At 35.2% G+C, this 21,747-nt stretch overlaps 1 protein-coding gene and 1 long non-coding RNA gene across 3 annotated transcripts in view; both read right to left on the bottom strand.

Moving 5' to 3' along the window:
* The window catches only part of LOC311615238, a 1,780,830-nt gene that overhangs the window by 1,344,702 nt on the left and 414,381 nt on the right, over nt 1–21,747 (bottom strand). The window lies entirely within an intron of this gene.
* LOC311615173 (protocadherin-11 X-linked-like) overlaps nt 11,778–21,747 on the bottom strand; it is a 68,776-nt gene continuing 58,806 nt past the window's right edge. The window contains 3 exon segments of the mRNA XM_084870442.1: nt 11,778–12,405; nt 14,972–16,890; nt 16,893–17,511. Of these exon segments, the coding sequence (XP_084726568.1) occupies nt 12,367–12,405; nt 14,972–16,890; nt 16,893–17,511 (2,577 nt within the window). The 3' untranslated portion in view covers nt 11,778–12,366.

The raw sequence follows: 21,747 nt of genomic DNA, 5'->3' as shown, positions 1-21,747 counted from the left end.
TAATAAACTAAGAAATGACGGGAGAATCTCTTTCAGCTGTTCTAAAAGAGTTCGCATCTGTTTACATTCATTTTCTCTGAATTATCCATGTTTTCATGTAGTTTCCTATATTCTGCCTTCTGGTACAAGTATAATCTTTTCCCACTTTATCAAAGAACTTCCTACACACTGTTATGAACTGAGGCAGCTAGGGAACATTGTCTCTCAACTGTGTTATAGAGTGTATTACTGCATTTCAGTGAAGTGTAGGGCTTTCCAAAGCTGCCGAACATGTTTCTTTCTCTATTTCAATGGTATTCTCCCCTGTATAACACACATTTACCTCTCTAGTCTCCTTTAGGTAAAGAATATAGGATTCATACAGTGTTTCATGTGATCTTAACTCGAATTAAGGATTTCCCAGATCTCAGTTACCTTTAATAAACTAAGAACTGACTTGGAGAATCTCTTTCAGCTCTTCAAAACGAGTTCTCATCTGTTTACAGTCATTTTCTCTGAATTATTCGTGTTTTCATGTAGTTTCCTATATTCTGCCTTCTGGTCCAAGTATAAGCTTTGCCCACTTTATCAAACAACTTCCTACACACTGTTATGAACTGAGGCAGCTCGGGAACATTGTCTCTCAACTGTGTTATAGAGTGTAGTACTACATTTCAGTGAAGTGTAGGGCTTTCCAAAGCTGCCGAACATCTTTCTTTCTCTATTTCAATGGTATTCTCCCTTGTATAACACACATTTACCACTCTAGTCTTCTTTAGGTAAAGAATATAGGATTCATACAGTGTTTCATGTGATCTTCACTCGCATTAAGGATTTCCCGGATCTTGGCTACCTTTTCTACACTAAGAACTAAGTTGGAGAATCTCTTTCAGCTGTTCTAAAGAAGTTCTCATCTGTTTACAGTCATTTTCACTGAATTATTCATGTTTTCATGTAGTTTCCTATATTCTGCCTTCTGGTCCAAGTTTAAGCTTTGCCCACGTTATCAAACAACTTCCTACACAATGTTATGAACTGAGGCATCTCGGGAACATTGTCTCTCAACTGTGTTAAAGAGTGTAGTACTACATTTCAGTGAAGTGTAAGGCGTTCCAAAGCTGCCGAACATGTTTCTTTCTCTATTTCAATGGTATTCTGTCTTGTATAACACACATTTACCACTCTAGTCTCCTTTAAGTAAAGAACATAGGACTCATACAGTGTTTCATGTGATCTTAACCTGAATGAAGGATTTGCCGGATCTTATTGGGTCGGCAGCTAAGTAATTGCGGGTTTCACACATATATGGCTTCAGTTGAATTTTTAGTTTGCAGACGTAGTACAAATGTAAAACACATTTTGTTATTTGATAGTTGGCTTTTCAGCTGTTAATCAGTAAAAAAAGTTTTTTGATCTGTTTTGTAGTTTTCATTTGGCGTTCGTTGAAAAATGGAAAATCAAAAGGAACATTTTCGTCATATTTTGCTTTTTTATTTCCGCAAAGGGAAAACGCATCGCAAGCTCATAAAAAGTTATGTGCTGTTTATGGTGACGAAGCCTTAAAAGAACGGCAGTGTCAAAATTGGTTTGCCAAATTTCGTTCTGGTGATTTTTCACTCAAAGATGAAAGAAGCTCTGGTCGTCCAGTTGAAGTTCATGACGCCCTAATCAAAGCAATAATCAATTCAGACTGTCACAGTACAACACGTGAGATTGCAGAGAAGCTTCATGTATCACATACATGCATTGAAAATCACTTAAAACAACTTAGCTATGTTCAAAAACTCGATACATGGGTTCCTCACGAACTGAAAGAATCACAGTTAACGCAACGCATTAGCAGCTGCAATTTGCTAAAGAAACGTAATGAAAATGATCCATTTTTAAAACGACTGATAACTGGCGATGAAAAATGGGTTGTTTACAACAATATCAAGCGGAAAAGATCGTGGAGCAGGCCAGGTGAACCAACTCAAACAACATCAAAAGCTGATATTCATCAAAAGAAGGTTTTGTTATCAGTTTGGTGGGATTACAAAGGAATTGTCTACTTTGAACTGTTACCACCCAACCAAACGATCAATTCTGATGTCTACATTGAACAACTAACGAAATTAAACAATGCAGTTGAAGAAAAGCGGCCCGAATTGACAAATCAAAAAGGTGTTGTATTCCATCATGACAATGCAAGGCCACACACATCTTTGGTCACTCGGCAAAAATTAATGGAGCTTGGTTGGGATGTTTGGCCACATCCACCATATAGTCCTGACCTTGCACCATCTGATTACTTTTTGTTTCGATCTTTACAAAACTCCTTGAATGGTAAAAATTTCAATAATGATGATGATGTCAAATCGTACCTGATTCAGTTTTTTGCTAATGAAAACCAGAAGTTTTTTGAACGTGGGATTATGATGCTGCCTGAAAGATGGCAAAAGGTCATTGATCAAAATGGGCAATACATTACAGAATAAAGTTATTTAGTTCCATGAAAAAATTGTCTTTGATTTTCTTTAAAAAATCCGCAATTACTTAGTTGCCGACCCCATAGCTATCTTTTTTACACTAAGAACTGACTTGGAGAATCTCTTTCAGCTGTTCTAAACAAGTTCTCATCTGTTTACAGCCATTTTCACTGAATTATTCATGTTTTCATGTAGTTTCCTATATTCTGCCTTCTGGTCCAAGTATAAGCTTTGACCACTTTATCAAACAACTTCCTACACACTGTTATGAACACAGGCAGCTCGGGAATATTGTCTCTCAACTGTGTTATAGAGTGTAGTACTACATTTCAGTGAAGTGTAAGGCTTTCCAAAGCTGCCGAACGTGTTTCTTTCTCTATTTCAATGGTATTCTGCCTTGTATAACACACATTTACCACTCTAGTCTCCTTTAGGTAAAGAATATAGGATTCATACAGTGTTTCATGTGAAGGAATGCCTAGTTGGGCTTATCCTGGGAAACTGCAGGGGGAAATTGCCTTCCTGGCAGCTAGAGCCATAGAGAAAGAAAGCCAGAGCAACCGAAAAGACTGGGAGGTCAAACCAGAAACACTGCCACCTAGGGGCTGAATTACAAACTGGCTTTTTTTTTTTTTTTACTTTTAATTAATCAAAAATAAATGGACACAAATAAATAAGATATAGCCTACTTAAAATTAAGGACTACCTTACAAAACTGAGGTGCAGTGGAATGCGGGGAACTATAAGACTGTCTGGTCCGAGAATCAGGCGTGTCGAATACAATAACAGAGAAGTGAATGACCACAACTGGACATTTTTATGCTAATTTTACTATTCTTTATTTTATTTTCATTTTTACATCTTTTATTTTATTTTAATTTATTACATCTTTTACTTAAGAAACGAATTTTTTTCTTTTATCCTTACTTGATTTTACCTTTTCAATTATAACATTTTTCAGTCTCAACCATCATTACTACTTCTGCTATCTTGCATTTTTTGTTTTCTTTTTCTACTTTTTTTTCTCCAGTACCATTTAATTTTCTCTTTATTTAACATTGGAATTAGTCTTCATTCTATTTTAATCTCTACTATAGCATCGTTCAACCCTATCTGAACTTGACCTTTACACCATCACTCTCTTACTAACCTTTACCCTTTTTGTCTCCTGTTTATCCTATCCCTTTCCAGCCTTAGTTTTTCCCTATTCTTTATGTATATCCCCTGCTAAACCTTTCACCATACTTATAGACCTAATTTCCAACCCCCTGATCCAAGTGTATAAATACCACTCTCTTCACTATATTAACTAGTTAAAACAAAACAAAAAAAAAAACTGTTCTCTCTATCCTTTTGTCATTGTTTGCGTGAATGTTGATTATAGTGAATTTTTATGCTTTTTAGTGAAATTGTTAACCTTATTCTTGTGTTATTATTGTTGCTTTGTACTTTTTTTAAATCCTTTGTTTTTGTTTGTTTTTTACTTATGTATATTATAGCCTTACTTTATAATAGTGGATATTGTAGTTTTTATTAATCTCCAAGTATTATTGCTGGCATTGGCTGGGATTAGTGGTTGTTCTATGGGAATTTTCTCCATATATATATATATATATATATATATATATATATATATATATATATATAGTTTGTTTCTCCTTTCTCTATTAGTCTACTTCTTCTCTCTCTCTCTCTCTCTCTCTCTCTCTCTCTCTCTCTCTCTTCTTTCTTTCTTTCTTTTTTCCCTGTTTTCCAACTTCATTTCATCATTACTTTTTTTTTCTTCCTTATCTATCTCTATTTATCCCTCTAATTTATTTTTTATTTTTATTTATTTTATTTTTACCTTTCTTCCTTCTGTCTTATCCCCTAATTTGCCTTTCTCTAGTGGTCACCTTTATTAGAGGTTATTAATATCACAAATACATTCCTGTTAAGTGCCTTTTATGCTATACCTGGTAGTGTTGTATTTTGTGCCTTTAAATCATAGCAGGAGAAGGAACTCCACATAACCAGACATCCTGAAAAGAGAGATCATGGGGAGACAAGAAATAGCCCGCACATGAAAGAAAAGCAGGCATCACCAGAAAAGGAAGTAAATGTGTTAGAGGCAAGCAACCTACCAGAGCAAGAATTCAGAGTAATGATCATAGGATGGCTAAAAAGAATGGAAGAGAAATTTGACAATAACCAAGAAGAAATGAAGAAGAACCAAGAAGAAATAAAGAACCAAGAGGAATTGAAGAAGAACCAAGAGGAATTGAAGAAGAACCAAGAGGAAATGAAGATGAACCAAGAAGAAATGAAAAACAACATCACTACCATGAAGAACTCAATAGAAAGCATCAAGAGTCGACTAGATGAAGCAGAGGACTGCATCAGTGAGCTAGAAGACAAGATGGAAAAAAATACCCAATTAGAGCAGCTTCTAAAAAAATAAATCAAAAAGCAGGAGGAGAGCCTACAGGAGCTTTGGGACAATACAAAACAAAACAATATTCGAATAATAGGGGTTCCAGAAGGAAAGGAAACTGAGGAAGACATGGAAAAAAGTATTTCAAGAAATAATGACAGAAAACTTTCCTGAGATAGAGAAGAAAAAACCCACACAAATCCAAGATGCTGACAGAGTCCCCCAAAAAATGAATACCAGAAGACCGACGCCAAGGCACATTATAATTAAATTGGCAAACACCAATGACAAAGTAAGAATCTTAAAAGCAGCCAGAGAGAGACAGAAAGTTACTTACAAAGGAACCCCCATCAGACTAGCAACTGATTTCTCAACAGAAATTTATCAGGCCAGAAGGGAATGGAATGAAATATACAAAGTCATGCAAAGAAAGGGTCTGAATCCAAGAATACTATACCCAGCAAGGCTACAAATCAAAATTGAAGGTGAAATCAGGAGCTTCACAAACAAAAAAAGACTGAAGGAATTTACCTCCACCAAATCAGCAATGGCAAGAAATGCTAAAGGGTCTGTTGTAAAAATAAAAAAAATAGAAAGCAAAGAAGGAACACAGGGGTATAGAATAAAAATGGTGTTAAATGAGTACCTATCAATAATAACCTTAAATGTAAATGGATTAAATGCTCCAATCAAAAGACAAAGGGTAACATATTGGATAAGAAAACAAGACCCATACATCTTTTGTCTACAAGAAATCCACCTCAGAAAAAAAGACGCAAAAAGACTGAGGGTGAAGGGATGGAAAAAGGTTTTACAGGCGAAAGGAAATGAAAACAAAGCTGGGGTAGCAATAGTTATATCTGACAAAATAAATCTCAGAGTGAATGACATAACACGAGATAATGAAGGCCACTTCATAATACTAAAGGGAGCAATACAACCAGAAGAAATCACCCTGCTAAATATATAATATATGCACCCAATACGGGAACACCCAAATATATATATAAAAATAAAAAAAAAAACCGCTGGAGGACATTAAGGGAGAGATTAATAGGAATACAATTATAGTAGGATATTTTAATACCTCACTGTCAACCTTGGACAAATCATCTAAACAAAAAATCTGCAAAGAAACATCAATCCTAAATAACTCACTAGACCAGATGGAATTAATCGACATCCTCAGAACATTCCACCCCAAAGCCACAGAATATACATTCTTCTCAACTGCATGTGGGTCATTTTCAAAGATAGACAACATGTTGGGATGTAGGCAAAGTCTCTTTAAATTCAAGAAGATAGAAATCATATCAAGCATCTTCTCAGATCATAGTGGCATAAAACTGAAAATTAACTACAATAAAAATAACCCAAAGAAATCAAACACATGGAGACTAAACAGCATGCTATTAAACAAGGACTGGGTTACCAAAGAAATCAAGGAAGAAATTAAAAATATCCTGAAAACAAATGACAATGAAAACACAACAATCCAAAATCTATGGGACACAGCAAAAACAGTTTTGAGATGGAAGTTCATATCCCTACAAGCCTATTGCAAAAAAAACAAGAAAAAATGGTGACAAATTATCTAACTCTACAACTCAAAGAGTTAGAAAAAGAGCAATAAGAAAAGCCCAGTGTTAGCAGAAGGAAGGAAATAACAAAAATCAGAGCGGAGATAAACTACATAGAGACCAAAGAAACAATACATAAGATCAACAAAACCAAGAGCTGGTTCTTTGAAAGGATAAACAAGATTGATGAACCTCTAGCCAGGTTAACCACGAAACAAAGAGAGAGGACTCAATAAAAAAAAATCAGAAATGAAAGAGGTTAAATACCAACAGACCCCATTGAAATACAAATGATTGTTACAAAATACTACGAACAACTCTATTCCAACAAACTGAACAACCTGGAGAAAATGGACATATTCCTAGACAAATTCAAACTTCCAAAACTTAATCAGGAAGAATCTAAAAATCTCAATAGCCAGTGACTTGGGAAGAAATTGAAACAGTCATCAAAAAGCTTCCAGCAAACAAAAGCCCATGGCCAGATGGCTTCACAGGAGAGTTTTACCAAACATTCAAGGAAGAACTAAAACCTATCCTCCTCAGACTATTCCAAAAAAATTCAAGAGGAAGGAACACTTCCAAATTCCTTATATGAAGCCAGCATCACCCTAATACCAAAACCAGATAAAGACAACTCAATGAAAGAGAATTACAGGCCAATATCCCTCATGAACATAGATGCCAAAATTCTCAACAAAATTCTAGCAAATCGGCTCCAGCAGAACATCACAAAGATCATACAACATGGCCAAGAAGGATTTATTCCAGGAATGCAAGGATGGTACAATATCCACAAATCAATAAATGTGATACATCACATAAACCAATTGAAAGATAAAAATCATATAGTCATATCAATTGATGCAGAAAAAGCATTTGATAAAATCCAACACCTTTCCTGATAAAAACTCTGAACAAGGTGCGAGTATAAGGATCATACCTCAACATAATAAAAGCTATATAGCCAAACCGGTTTGGCTCAGTGGTAGAGCATTGGTCTGAGGACTGAAAGATCCTGGGTTCGATTCTGGTCAGGGGCATGTACGTTGGTTGTGGGCACATCCCCGGAAGGGGGTGTGCAAGAGGCAGCTGGTCGATGTTTCTCTCTCTATCCCTCTCTCCCTTCCTCTTTGTAAAAAATCAATAAAACATATAAAAAATAATAAATAAAAATAAATAAAGAAAGAAAGAAATAAAAGCTATATATGATAAACCCACAGCCAACATCATACTCAATGGGCAAAAACTAAAACCATTCCCTCTAAGAACAGGAACAAGACAAGGATGCCCACTCTCACCACTCCTGTTTGACATAGTACTGGAAGTACTAGCCATTGCAGTTAGACAAGAAGAGGAAATAAAAAGAATCCAAATTGAAAAAGAAGAAGTAAAGTTTTCCTTATTTGCAGATGACATGATATTGTACATAAAAATACCAAAAGACTCCATTCAAAACTAATTGACTTAATAAATGAATTTGGCAATGTAGCAGGATACAAAATTAATGCCAAGAAATCCATGGCATTTCTATACACCAACAGTGAAATTACAGAAACAGAGACTAAAAAATCAATTCCATTTACCATCGCACCAAAAAAATTAAGATACTTAGGAATAAATTTAACTAAGGAAGCAAAGGACCTATATGCGGAAAACTACATGACACTGAAAAAAGAGATAGAAGAAGATGTAAACAGATGGAAGAACATACCATGTTCATGGATTGGTAGAATCAACATCATCAAAATGTCCATACTTCCCAAAGCAATCTATAGGTTCAATGAACTCCCCATTAAAATACCAATGGCATATTTCACTGACTAGAAAGAACTCTCCAAAAGTTCATTTGGAACAATAAATGACCCCAAATAGCCACAGCAATCCTGAGAAAGAAGAGTAAAGTAGGAGGGATCTCAATACCAGACTTTAAGCTGTATTACAAAGCCGATGTTCTCAAAACAGCCTGGTACTGGCACAAGAACAGACATATAAATCAATGGAATAGAATCAAGAACCCAGATATCAACCCAAATCACTATGCTCAATTAATATTTGACAAAGGAGGAACGAATATAGAATGGAGTCAAGACAGTCTCTTCAATAAATGGTGTTGGGAAAATTGGACAGATACATGCAAAAGACTGAAACTAGATCACCAACTTACAGAATACACAAAAATAAACTCAAAATGGATTCAGGACTTAAACATAAGACGGGAAACCATAAAAATACTAGAGACATCCACAGGCAGCAAAATCTCAGACATATGCCAAAAGAACTTCTTCACTGACACTGCCCCTACGGCAATGGAAGCTAAAGAGAAAATAAACAAATGGGACTACATCAAAATAAAAAGCTTTTTTACAGCAAAAGAAACCATCAACAAAACAACAGGAAAGCCCACTGGGTGGGAGAACATATTTGCAAATGTTACCACTGATAAAGGTTTAATCACGAACATCTACAGCCATCTTATACAACTAAATAAAAGGAAGATGAATGATCCAATTAAAAAAATGGGCAATGGACCTAAATAGAATATTTTCAAAAGAAGACAGAAGGAAATCCAAAATGCACATGGGAACTTGCTCAAAGTCACTAATTATCCAAGAGATGCAAATAAAAACAACAATGCTGTACCAACTCATACCTGTCAGAATGGCCAACATCAACAAATCAACAAACAACAAGTGTTGGCGAGGTTGTGGAGAAAAAGGAACCCTTGTGCACTGCTGGTGGGAATGCAGACTGGTGCAACCACTGTGGAGAACAGTGTGGAGTTTTCTCCAAAAACTGAAAATGGAACTCCCATTTGACCCAGTAATCCCACTCCTAGGAATATATCCCAAGAAACTAGAAACATCAGTCAGAAACGATATATCCACCCCTATGTTCATAGCAACACAGTCTACAGTAGCTAGAATTTGGAAACAGCCTAGGTGCCCATCAGCAGATGTTTGGATAAAAAAACCATGGTATATCTACACAATGGAATACTATGCTGCCATAAAAAAGAAGGAATTCTCATCATTTGCAGCAACCGGCATGGAATTGGAGAACATCATGCTGAGTGAAATATGCCAGTCAATGAAAGAGAAATACCACATGACCTTATTCATTTATGGATAATAAAGAACATAATAAACTGATGAACCAAAAGATAGATTTAGAGACAGTAAAGCAACAAGCAGACTGTCAAATTAAAGCAGGTAGGGTAGGGAGATCTGTGGGAGATAATAGATCAACTGAAGGACTTATATACATGCATATATGTACAACCAATGAACACAAAACTCTAGGGAGGGAGGGTATGTATGTGGTGGGCAATGTTAACATATGTACACAAATAATAATTTAATTAAAAAATGTAAAAAAAATTGAGAAATAAAACTTACATACTCATATAAATCGATGCAGAAAAATCACTTGATAAAATATAATAAGCTTTCTTGATAAAAACTCTCAGCAAGGTGGGAATAGAAGGCTCATACCTCAACATAATAAAAGCCTTTTTTGACAAACCCACAGACAAAATGATATTCAATGGGCTGAAATCAAAACACTCCCCCTAAGAACAGGAACAAGACTGGGATGCCCACACTCACCACCACTGTTTGACATAGTACTGGAAGTACTAGCCATTGCAACCAGACAAGAAGAAATAAATGGCATACAAATTGGAAAAAATAATGAGTAAAACTGTCCTTATTTGCAGATGACATGATACTGTACATAGAAAACCCTAAAGACTTGATCAAAAAATATTAGACTTAATAAATGAATTCAGCAATATAGCAGAATTCAAAATTAATGCCAAGAAATCTATAGCATTTCTTTACACCAGTGGTGAACTTACAGAAAGAGATACTAAAAATAACAATCCCATTCATCATTGTACCAAAAAAAAAAGTTAAGATAACTAGGAATAAACTTAACTAAGGATATAAAAGAACTGTACTTGGAAAATTTCAGGACATTGAAAAAAGAGATAGAGGAAGAAATGAACAGATGGAAGAACATACTGTGTTCATGGATTGGTAGAATCAACATCATCAAAATGTCCATACTACCCAAAGCAATCTATAGGTTCAATGCACTCCCCATTAAAATACCAATGCCATATTTCACAGGCCTAGAAAAAACTTTCCAAAAATTCATCTAGAATAAAAAAGAAGACCCTGAATAGCTGCAACAATCCTGAGAAAGAAGAACAAAGTAGGTGGGATCTCAATACCATATTTCAATCTGTATTACAAAGCCACTGGTCTCAAAACAGCCTGGTACTGGCACAAGAACAGACATATAGACCAATGGAATAGAATAGAGAACCCAGAAATTGACCTAAACCACTTTGCCCAATTAATATTCAACAAAGGAGGGATGAACATACAATGGAGTCAAGATAATCTCCTCAATAAATGGTGTTGGGAAAATTGGATAGTTACATGCAAAAAAAGTGAAACTAGACCACCAACTTACACCATACACAAAAATAAACTCAAAATGGATAAAGGACTTAAATATAAGATGGGAAAACATAAAAATACCAGAGCAATCCACAGGCAGCAAAAATATCAGACATAAGCTGAAGGAATGTCTTCACTGATACTGCTCCTAGGGCAATGGAAACTAAAGAGGAAACAAATAAATGGGACTACATAAAAATAAAAAGCTTTTGCTCAGCAAAGGAAACCATTAACAAAACAAGTAAGCCCACAGCATTGGAGAACATATTTGCAAATGTTATCACCAATTAGGATTTAAACTCCAACATTTACAAGGAACTCATACAACATAACAAAAGGAAGATAAACAATCCAGTCAAAAAATGGGCAAGGGGCCTAAATAGATATGTTTCAAAAGAAGACAGAAGGAAGGCCAAGACACACATGAAAACATGCTCAATGTCAATAATTATCTGGGAGATGCAAATCAAAAAGACAATGTGGTACCATCTCACACCTGTCAGAATGGCTATCATCAACAAATCAACAAGGGACTAGTGTTGGCGAGGATGTTGACATAAAGAACCCTCCTTTACTGCTAGTGGGAATGCAGACTGGTGCAGCCACTGTGGAGAACAGTATAGAGTTTCCTCAAAAAACTAAAAATGGAACTCCCATTTGACCCAGTAATCCCACTTCTTGGAATATATCCCAATAAACTACAAACATGAATCAGAAAGGAAATATTCACCCCTATGTTCATAGCAGCACTGTTTACAGTAGCTAGATTTGGAAACAGCCCAAATGCCCATCAGCAGCTTAGTAGATTAAAAAACTGTTGTACATCTACACAATGGAATTCTATGCTATGGTAAAAGAGGAGTTCTTACCATTTGCAACGGCATGGATGGAACTGGGAGCATTATGCTAAGTGAAATAAGCCAGTCAGAGAAAGATAAATATCACGTGATCTCACTCATTTATTGATTATAATGAACAACATAAACTGATGAACAAAAACAGATCCAGGGACTGAGAAGAATGGATCAGACTGTCAAACCTCAGAAAGAAGGTAGGGGAGGGTGGGGGTAAGGGAGAGAGATCAACTAAAGGACTTGTATGCATGCATATAAGCCTACCTAATGGACACAGACAACAGGGGTGTGAGGGCATGAGTTGGGGAAGTAAGGGGGGATGAGTATACATATGTAATACCTTAATCAATAAAGAAATTTAAAAAAAATAAGAAAAAGAAAATCAAATAGAATATTTGCCTTCTGCTAACAGTATTATTTTATTACAGTATCAAAATTTCCTTAAGGAATAATGTATTTTTACTATTATTTTATTGGTTGACACTTCCCCCCATTTTGTGTGAATTTTCTTTAAGAATAAGACACCTACTGCATTTGAATTTATATACACTAGTTGGTTGTGTGTTTTTTTGTTGTTGTTTTTTTCAGTGCTCACTTATCTTCTTAACATTCTGCAACATCAGTGAACATAAGATGCTTCTCCTGGAATTAATCAGAAATTAAAGAGTGTATACATAGCGTGAAGAATATTGAAAATGCAGCACAAAATAAAAGGAATCACATTATATTTAGTGTCATATTAACCTGCCTAAATTCTCCAATTCATGTCCAGAAAATATTTAGTAATTAATATGGAAAAAAAAACTGTGAATGAGATACAGAAAATATAGAATTTACCTATTTTTTAATATTTGAAAAAATAGAATACACCATCTAAGAACTCATTGATTCTAAAAGTCTTTTATCTAATGAAAACCTAATGATAACCAAAAATGTATTCTCATTAATGTATACTTTAATTATTTTGCCTATCTCATGAATTTATTTGTTCTGCTTCTAGGAAAAGATCTCTTATCTAAATAAAATAAAATGCCATCATGAAAAAAGTTATTAATTTTACTACTTATAAAAAATTACCACATGCCCAAAACAAGTAAAGAGGATATTTGGAAAACACTTTAATTTTTTCTTTCATCCGTGCCTTACTTATTGTATATTCTCAAATAAAATAAATCTATCTCATAAAACATCTCCATGTTTTCCAAAACAATTGAAATTAGTATTATTTTAACAAACTACATTAGTCAATCTATTAAAAATGATGGTATGCCAATGTAATTCACAAACATTAGTTTTATACATTTCAAGTAAATCACAAATTAGACCAAGGAAAAGTGCTATTAGGATACAAAATGAATATAAAGTGTTATTCATAAAGGATGTTTTCTTGTTGAGAAGTGCTTCCAATAAACAGAATAATAGCCAAAAAAATCAGAAAATAAGAGTGTGATTTTCAATTGTTAAGTATTAACAAAAACACATCCTGAGATGTTAGGCATTTATTATGTTTGTCACCCATCTAAGAGCCACTAAAGTAGAAAAAAAATGTGGCACATTCATATCAGGGAATTAACTACTGCACTGTAAACTTATTTAAGGCATAATAGAAACTTTCCACAAAGTGACTAAGAGTTCTACTTTATCATATGCAACAGTGTAATTATGGATCTATAGTAACAACATACACATCTTAATTAGTAGTATCTTACCTTTACTGTGTGCTTAAGAGAAAAATCATGTTATGCTATAATTAAACCATACCTATACTTGAATGATCATGATTCTTAACATAATTTCTTAAAATACGGTAGATTTATTATTATTTTGAATCCTGATAGACTTCTTTATTATTTCTAACCTTGTTGAGAAGACCCTTATATTCATTTTCACATCACTATCATTTTATTAACCCTGAGTAGGTTTCAAAAATTTTTATTCACTGAAACTGAGATGATGACTTTTTTAAGAATAACAAAGACAAAATAATGAAGTCAATATGTGGTATGACTTTGAGAAAAATAAAAATAGATAAAATACATCACATTATTAAGGAAATAACCACATTTAAAACATTTAATTTACTTATAAATTTCTGGATAAATTTTTATTCATTTTTCTTCTCCATGGAATACAGATTAAAAAAAAACATTGTATAAATTATTTTTATAAATTTCTTTTGGGTTTTAAATTATTGTTTAAATATTTCTTGGGTGTTACTATGCCTTTACCTTCTTCTCCCTCCATTAGAGGAAGTAAACATTTCATTTTCCAAAAGAGATCTTATGTATATTTCATTCTCTGGATTGAAGATGAGTGTGAGTAACAAGATTTCATTTTTCTAATCCCATTATTGTTACATTGTTTGAATATAGATTTTATGAACCAGAATAATGGTAAATACTTAATAATAAAATAATACTCTTTTCATTGTGTGGGCTTGGGGGCATGGTGGGTAGGGAAGAGGTTTTGATGGTATTTCAATGTTTTGAGCAAACATAGTGAAGCTGGGATTCTCAACTCCATCAACACCTACTTATCAGATTCTAAACAGCTTTACTGTGATATGTCTGGCCTCAACTGTTCTGATGCTCATGCCCACAGTGGTACTGAGGACAGTGCCAGGATGCCTTTATTTTACTTTTTCTAGCATATTCTATAGCAAGATGTGCTATACTGTCATCTACAGACAACCTTGGCCCTATTCTAATAATGGTTTTGACCAAGTTTTCCTACAATCAAGAGTTATTGGGCCCTGGCCTGTTTTTCTCAGTGGTTAGAATGTCAGCCCATGGACCAAAGGGTCATGAGTTCATTTCCTGGTGAAGAGCATGTACTTTGGTTGCAGGCTGGGTCCCTGGCTCCTGGTTGGGGAGCATGCAGGAAGCACCCAGATGATGTGTTTTTTTCACATTGATGTTCCTCTTTTTCTCTGCAGCTCCCTCCTCCTTTCTCTTCACTCTCTCTTTAAAAATCAATGGAAAATTTACCCTTGGGTGAATATTTAAAAAAACAAACAAACAGTTATCTGTTCTCATTTTCTACCAAATTTAAATCCATATATCTATTTAGATACTTCTGCAGAGTATGATTGTTTTGATCCTTTGTTGAGTTAATAGATATTGTAAAGTTCTACTTCAACTTAAAATAATTAAAACAAAACAAAACAAAATAAAGTTTAAAAAGTTACTTAGAAACTGTGAATACATACCTGTCTGGTGTGTACAGACACATGAGTCTTGAAAGTTGTCACTGGATAGCTGTACTCAGAAACGCTGTAGGGATCAGAACTGTTGGAGGAACACTTGGAGATGGAATCACAGGCCACAAAGGTGTTATCAAGATGCAGTTCCTGGATGATGTGGTGCTTTGAATTCAGGGGAGTTTCTGGTTGGATCTGGAAACCAGGCTGTGGAGATGCAGATTTATAGTGCTGGGCCAAATCAGGGCTGTCAGGCTTGAAAGTAGTAGGTGTAGTACCCCAGTTGTACTTGCACATGGTTTTCTCTTCCAGCTCAATGGGAAGATCTAGTGTGATGCTGCTTCCATCATTGTCAGTATCATCTGCCTTAGTTTCCTCAATAGTGACAAAGTTAAGCAGCAAGTTTTTAGGGGCATGCTTCTTCTTCTTCTTCTTCTTCTTCTTCTTCTTCTTCTTCTTCTTCTTCTTCTTCTTCTTCTTCTTTTTCTTCATCATTATCATCTGCAGGTTTTCTGGGTTTGGAGTAACCCATTCAGAATTCTGCTTATGTTTATGAGCAGCCTTAAGATGTGGTGACTGGCAGCATCTTATGATGGCAGTGATGAAAATAACAAGGATGACAGTTATGGTGCCAGCAACAATGGCAACCATGATCTTGACATAGTCAGTGGTTGGGGAGGATGCATCAATTGTCTCAATATTTTGGGTTACTGATGTTTCAGTGTTCCTGTGCACCAGTTCATAAATCAGTGTAGCATTGGTTACTGACTCATTCACAAATAGATTAACTCTTACAACACTGAAGAGAGAATCAGGTTGCCCTAAGTCATTAGCTTTGACTACCAATCTGTGTAAACCAAGGTCTGCTAAAACACATTTCTCTTTCATTGTAATGTTGCCTGTTGTTTGGTTGATTATAAACAGACCTCTTGTGTTTCCTCCTACAATGCTGTAGTAAAGCTCTGCATTCATACCAGTGTCATTGTCAATAGCAACTACTGTGAAGACCACTGAACCCGGATCAGTGGATGGTAGAACCAATTTATAGGAGTAGTTGGAAGAAGGGACAATAAAAACAGGTTTGTTGTCATTGACATCAACCACATTTATGGTTACTTTGGCAGTTGAAGAATGTGATACCCTACCACCATCCTCAGCCTTTACATAGAAAGTATAAGACTCTTGTTTTTCTCTATCAAATGAAATATTTGGTTGAATGACACCAGTCTGTGAATCAATGGTGAAGTCATCATTCACATCTAAAATGGAGAGCGTAACTGCAGAATTTTCTCCATAATCAGGATCAGTTACAGTGATTAGTCCTACTGTGCCATGTCTAGAAAGGTTTTCTGGGACATAGAAATTATATTCATTGTGTGTGAAAATTGGACTATTGTCATTTTGATCAAGAACTGTCACTAAGACTGTGATATTGGTTATTAATGGTGGAATACCATTATCTTGTGCCAGAACTGTGAAGTAATATTTTTCCTGTTTTTCTCTATCCAGTTTCTTCATTGCAGTTAGAATGCCTGTACGCTGATCCAAGTTGAATTCAGCTGGAGCATCATGGCCTAACAGGTAACTGATTTCAGCATTACGTCCAGTGTCTGCATCTGTTGCACTTATTTTTGTCAACTGAGAGCCAGGAGAGTTATTCTCAGGAACAGAAGTACTTATGAAAGGCTGGTTAAAAATGGGAGCATTGTCATTTTCATCTTTTATTTTGATAAGGAGCATGGATGACTGATTCAATGGAGGTTTGCCAGCATCTGCAGCCAGTAATTTAATGGCATATTCTTTGGTGGACTCATAGTCAAGAAATGCAGCTGTCTCCAGGAGGAACTGATTACTAAATACTGGCCTTAACCGGAAAGGGACATCATGATCTGTGAAGCATGTCACCCTACCGTTATGGTCAGCATCTTATCTGTCACAGTTATGAGAGCAATTTTGGTGTTGAGTGAAGCATTTTCTGAAAGAACCACAGTGCCATTGATTGGATTGATGATGTATCTTATATCGATTAATGGGACATTATCATTAATATCTGTAACATTTACTAGCACCATTGCTCTTGCTGGCATCAACCCACCATCACTTGCCAAAACTAGTAACTTGTGGTTTGGTGATTCCTCCCTATCCAATGGTTCTTTGATTGTGATAAGCCCTGTGGAGGAGTTGAAGTGAAATAGTCTCTTGGCTATGTTGGAAACTAGATTGCTAAAATAGAAGTGAATTTTGGCATTTTCACCTATGTCAGCATCTTTGGCATGGAGCTGTGTCACTGAAGTACCTACAGGAGCATTTTCTGGTATATTGACTTCAATTTCACTCTCCGTGAAAACTGGGTGGTTATCGTTTATATCAGCAATACTTACTTGCAAAATGGCAGTACTGGATTTTTGAGGAAATCCACCATCTTCAACCTTTACTTTCATTACATATGTATCCTTCTCTTCCCTATCTAACTCCTTTTGAACAATCAGTTGTGGCATCTTGTCTCCTTCTGGTGTTTCAATGACATCAAGCCCAAAAACATTTTGACCCTGGAAAATATAGAATGAAACATTTAACTTACATTATTATGTAATGAGAACAATTTTTAATTTCTCAAAGCCACATGATATAATATTAGCTCAGGAATAGATGCCATAAAACTTAAATTCTCTAAGTCCCAAATTGGCCTGTAACTAATATTATTACCATAAGCAAGTCGCTTAACATCTCTAGGCATTTTATAAATTAAAGAGTTTTAGAAAATGTCCTGAGGGTTGTTAAGGTTGTAGCATTTTATAATAATGAATGTAACCCATGTGAACTATTAAAGTTTCAAAAGGAAGACGTAGAATATTTTAAAATAATTGTCACTGTTTCACATGGTGAATGAAGTTATAAATTAATTTAAGTCAGTTACTCCATATAAATAAAATTATTTTATTGTAGATTTAATAAAATATTAAATAAAATATTTTATAAATTATATTATATAGATATAAATAAAAATATTCTATTGTAACTTATGGTGGCTTTTCACCAACATAAGTTACAATAGAATATGAAATATTCGTCCAAGGCAGTAGTACATATATTGCATCTAAAAAATATAGCAAAAACCGACAACTGAGGAGACCATCGAACAGCTGTGACGCCCCAATCAGCGCAAACACGTGGATTCAAGGGAGTTCTTCAATCACCCACGGAAAGATCAGAGTTTGCAGGGAAAACGTGAGGGTTCTGGGTCTCCGCCACGCAGGCAGCGACTGTAGCCGCTGTGCACTCAAGCGGCTCCACAGCCAGAGCAGCCCGCACCCAGAGCTGCGCCTAAAGAGGCAGCGGCTGCAGAGAGAATCGTGTGCTGCAAGACCCAGTGCTGGGTTTGGCGTGATCTTCCCAAAAATAGGGACTTTTTGTAGATTTATTTTATTAAATCTACAATAAATCTAAACGTCAAGGGACACCGGACAAATTGTTAAGAATCGGACTGTCCCGGCAAAAGCGAAACATCTGGACACCTTGGAGCAGACGCCTCCGGCACCTAATCCTCTTCACCCCCTTGCATCTGAGTACTAGGGAAGGACTGCACAGTTTGGCATATCCTGGGAGACAGCAGGGGGAAATTGCCGTTCTGAAAACAGGGGATCAGAGTAAGAATTGACCATCTGGGAGCCAAGACAATCTTGGAGCCTGCACCCAGGCAGCAAACTCAACAAAACAGAGAGCCATAGAGAAAGAAGGCTAGAGTGGCCTAAAAGACTGGGAAGTCAGACCAGAAACACTGCCACCTAGGGGCTGAATTACAAACTGATTTTGACCCCTTTTTCCTTTCTTTATTTTTTTATTACTTTTAATTAATCAAAATTAAACAGACACAAATAACTAAGAAATAGCCTACTTAAAATTAAGGACAAGATTACCAAACTGAGGTGCAGTGGAATGCAGGGAACTGCAATACTGTCTGGATCAAGAAACAGACATGCCAAATAGAATAACAGAGAAAGTGAATGACCACTACTGCACATTTTTATGATAATTTTTTCTATTTTTTAATTTCATCTTTTATTTTATTTTCATTTTTTACATCTTTTACTTAAGAAACAAATTTTTTTTCTTTTTTCCTCACTTGATTTTACCTTTCCAATTACTACATTTTTCAATTTCAACCATCATTATTACTACTGCTATTTTTCATTTTTTGTTTCCTTTTTCTTTTTTCTTTCTTTCTTTTTCTTCTTTCTTTTTCTTTCTTCTTCTTCTTCTTCTTCTTCTTCTTCTTTTAGTAACATTTATTTTCTTTTTATTTTACATTGGGATTAGTCTTCATTCTATTTTAATCTCTACTATAGCATAGTTCAACCCTATCTCAACTCGACCTTTACACCACCACTCTCTTAATAACCTTTACTCTTTTCATCTCCTGTTTATCTTATCCCTTTCCGGCTTTAGTTTTACCCTATTCTACCTGTATACCCCCTGCTAAAATGCTCACCATACTTATAGACTTAATTTTTAACCCCCTGCTCCAAGTGCATAAATACTACTCTTTTCGCTATATTAACTAGTTAAAAAAACAAAGTTTTCCTCTCTATCCTTTTGCTGCTGTTTGCGTGAATGTTGATTATATTAAATTTTTAGGCTTTTTAGTGAAATTGATATGTTTATTCTTTTGTTATTGTTGCTTAGTATTTTTAATTGCTTTGTTTTTGACTTCTGTTTATCATAGCCTTCTGTAATAATAGTGGATATTGTAGTTTGTATAAATCTCCAAGTATTATTGCTGGCATTTGCAGGGATTAATAGTTGTTTTATGGGAATTTTCTCCATATATATATATATATATATATATATATATATATATATAGTTCGTTTCCTCTTTTTCTGTTAGTCTTCTTCTTCTTCTTCTTCTTCTTCTTCTTCTTCTTCTTCTTCTTCTTCTCTCTCTCTCTCTCTCTCTCTCTCTCTCTCTCTCTCTCTCTCTCTCTCTTATCCTGTTTCCCAATTTCATTTCAACACTACTTTTTTCCTTCATTTTTCTATCTCTTTATTTATCCCTCTTTTTTTTTTAACTCTTCTTCTTTCTCTCCTATTCCCTAATTTGCCTTTCTCTAGTGGTCAGCTTTATTAGAGGTTATTAATATGGCAAATACATTCCTGTTCAGTGCCTTTTGTGTTGTACCTGATAGTGTTGTATTTTGTGCCTTAAAATCATGGCAGGAGAAAGAAAACCACATAACCAGACATCCTGAAAAGAGAGACCATGGTCAGACAAAGAAATACCTGCACATGAAAGAAAAGCAGGCATCACCAGAAAAGGAAGTAAATGAGTTAGAGGCAAGCAACCTACCAGAGCAAGAATTCAGAGTAATGATCATAGGATGGCTAAAAAGAATGGAAAAGAAATTTGACAATGACCAAGAAGAAATGAAGATGAACCAAGAAGAAATGAAAAATGGCATTGCTACTATGAAGAACTCAATAGAAAGTATCAAGAGTAGACTAGAAGAAGCAGAGGACCGCATCAGTGAGCTAGAAGACAAGACGGAAATAAAATACCCAATTAGAGCAGCTTCTAGGAAAAAAAAAAAATTAAAAAGTAGGAGGAGAGCCTACAGGAGCTTTAGGACAATACAAAACAAAACAATATTTGAATAATAGGGGTTCTAGAAGGAAAGGAAACTGAGGAAGACATGGAAAACGTATTTCAAGAAATAACGACAGAAAACTTTCCTGAGCTAGAGAAGAAAGAACCCACATAAATCCAAGATGCTCATAGAGTCCCAAGTAAAATGAATCCCAGAAGCCCAGTGCCAAGGCACATTATAATTAAACTGGCAAACACGAATGACAAAGTAATAATCTTAAAAGCAGCCAGAGAGAGACAGAAAGTTACATATAAAGGAACCCCCATCAGACTAGCAACTGATTTCTCAACAGAAAATCATCAGGCCAGAAGTGAAGGGGATGAAATATACAAAGTCATGCAAAGGAAGGTTCTGAATCCAAGAATACTGCACCCAGCAAGGCTATCAATAAAAATTGAAGGTGAAATCAGGAGCTTCACAGACAAAAAAAAAAAGGCTAAAGGAATTTATCTCCAACAAACCAGCAATGCAAGAAATCCTAAAGGGTCTACTGTAAAAATAAAGAAATAGAAAGTGAAGAAGGAACACAGGGGTATAGAATAAAAATGGCATCATATGAGTACCTATCAATAATAACCTTAAATGTAAATGGATTAAATGCTCCAATCAAAAGACATAGGGTAACAGATTGGATAAGAAAACAAGACCCATACATCTGTTGTCTACAAGAAACCCATTTCAGAAAAGAAGGCGCACACAGACTGGGATGGAAAAAGGCTTTCCAGGCAAAGGAAAATGAAAAAAAAAAAAAAAGCTGAGGTAGCAATACTTATGTCTGACAAATTAGATCTCAGAGTGAATGACATAACAAGAGACAATGAAGGCCACTTCATAATACTAAAGGGAGCAATACAACCAGAAGAAATAACTCCAGTAAATATATATGCACCCAATACGTGAGCACCCAAATACATAAAAATAAAATAAAATGAAATAAAAACTGCTGAAGGACATTAACGGAGAGATTAATAGCAACAAAATCATAGTAGGAGATTTTAATACCCCACTGTCACCGTTGGACAAATCATCTAAACAAAAAATCAGCAAAGAAATATCAATCCTAAATGACTCACTAGACCAGATGGAATTAATCGACATCTTCATAACATTCTACCCCAAAGGTACAGAATATACATTCTTCTC

The sequence above is a fragment of the Pipistrellus hanaki genome (assembly GCF_964339955.1).
Source record: "Pipistrellus hanaki genome assembly, chromosome: X".
Lineage (NCBI taxonomy): Eukaryota > Metazoa > Chordata > Mammalia > Chiroptera > Vespertilionidae > Pipistrellus > Pipistrellus hanaki.
The sequence above is the reverse complement of the archived record's forward strand: the minus strand, read 5'-3'. Positions and strand labels throughout refer to the sequence as shown.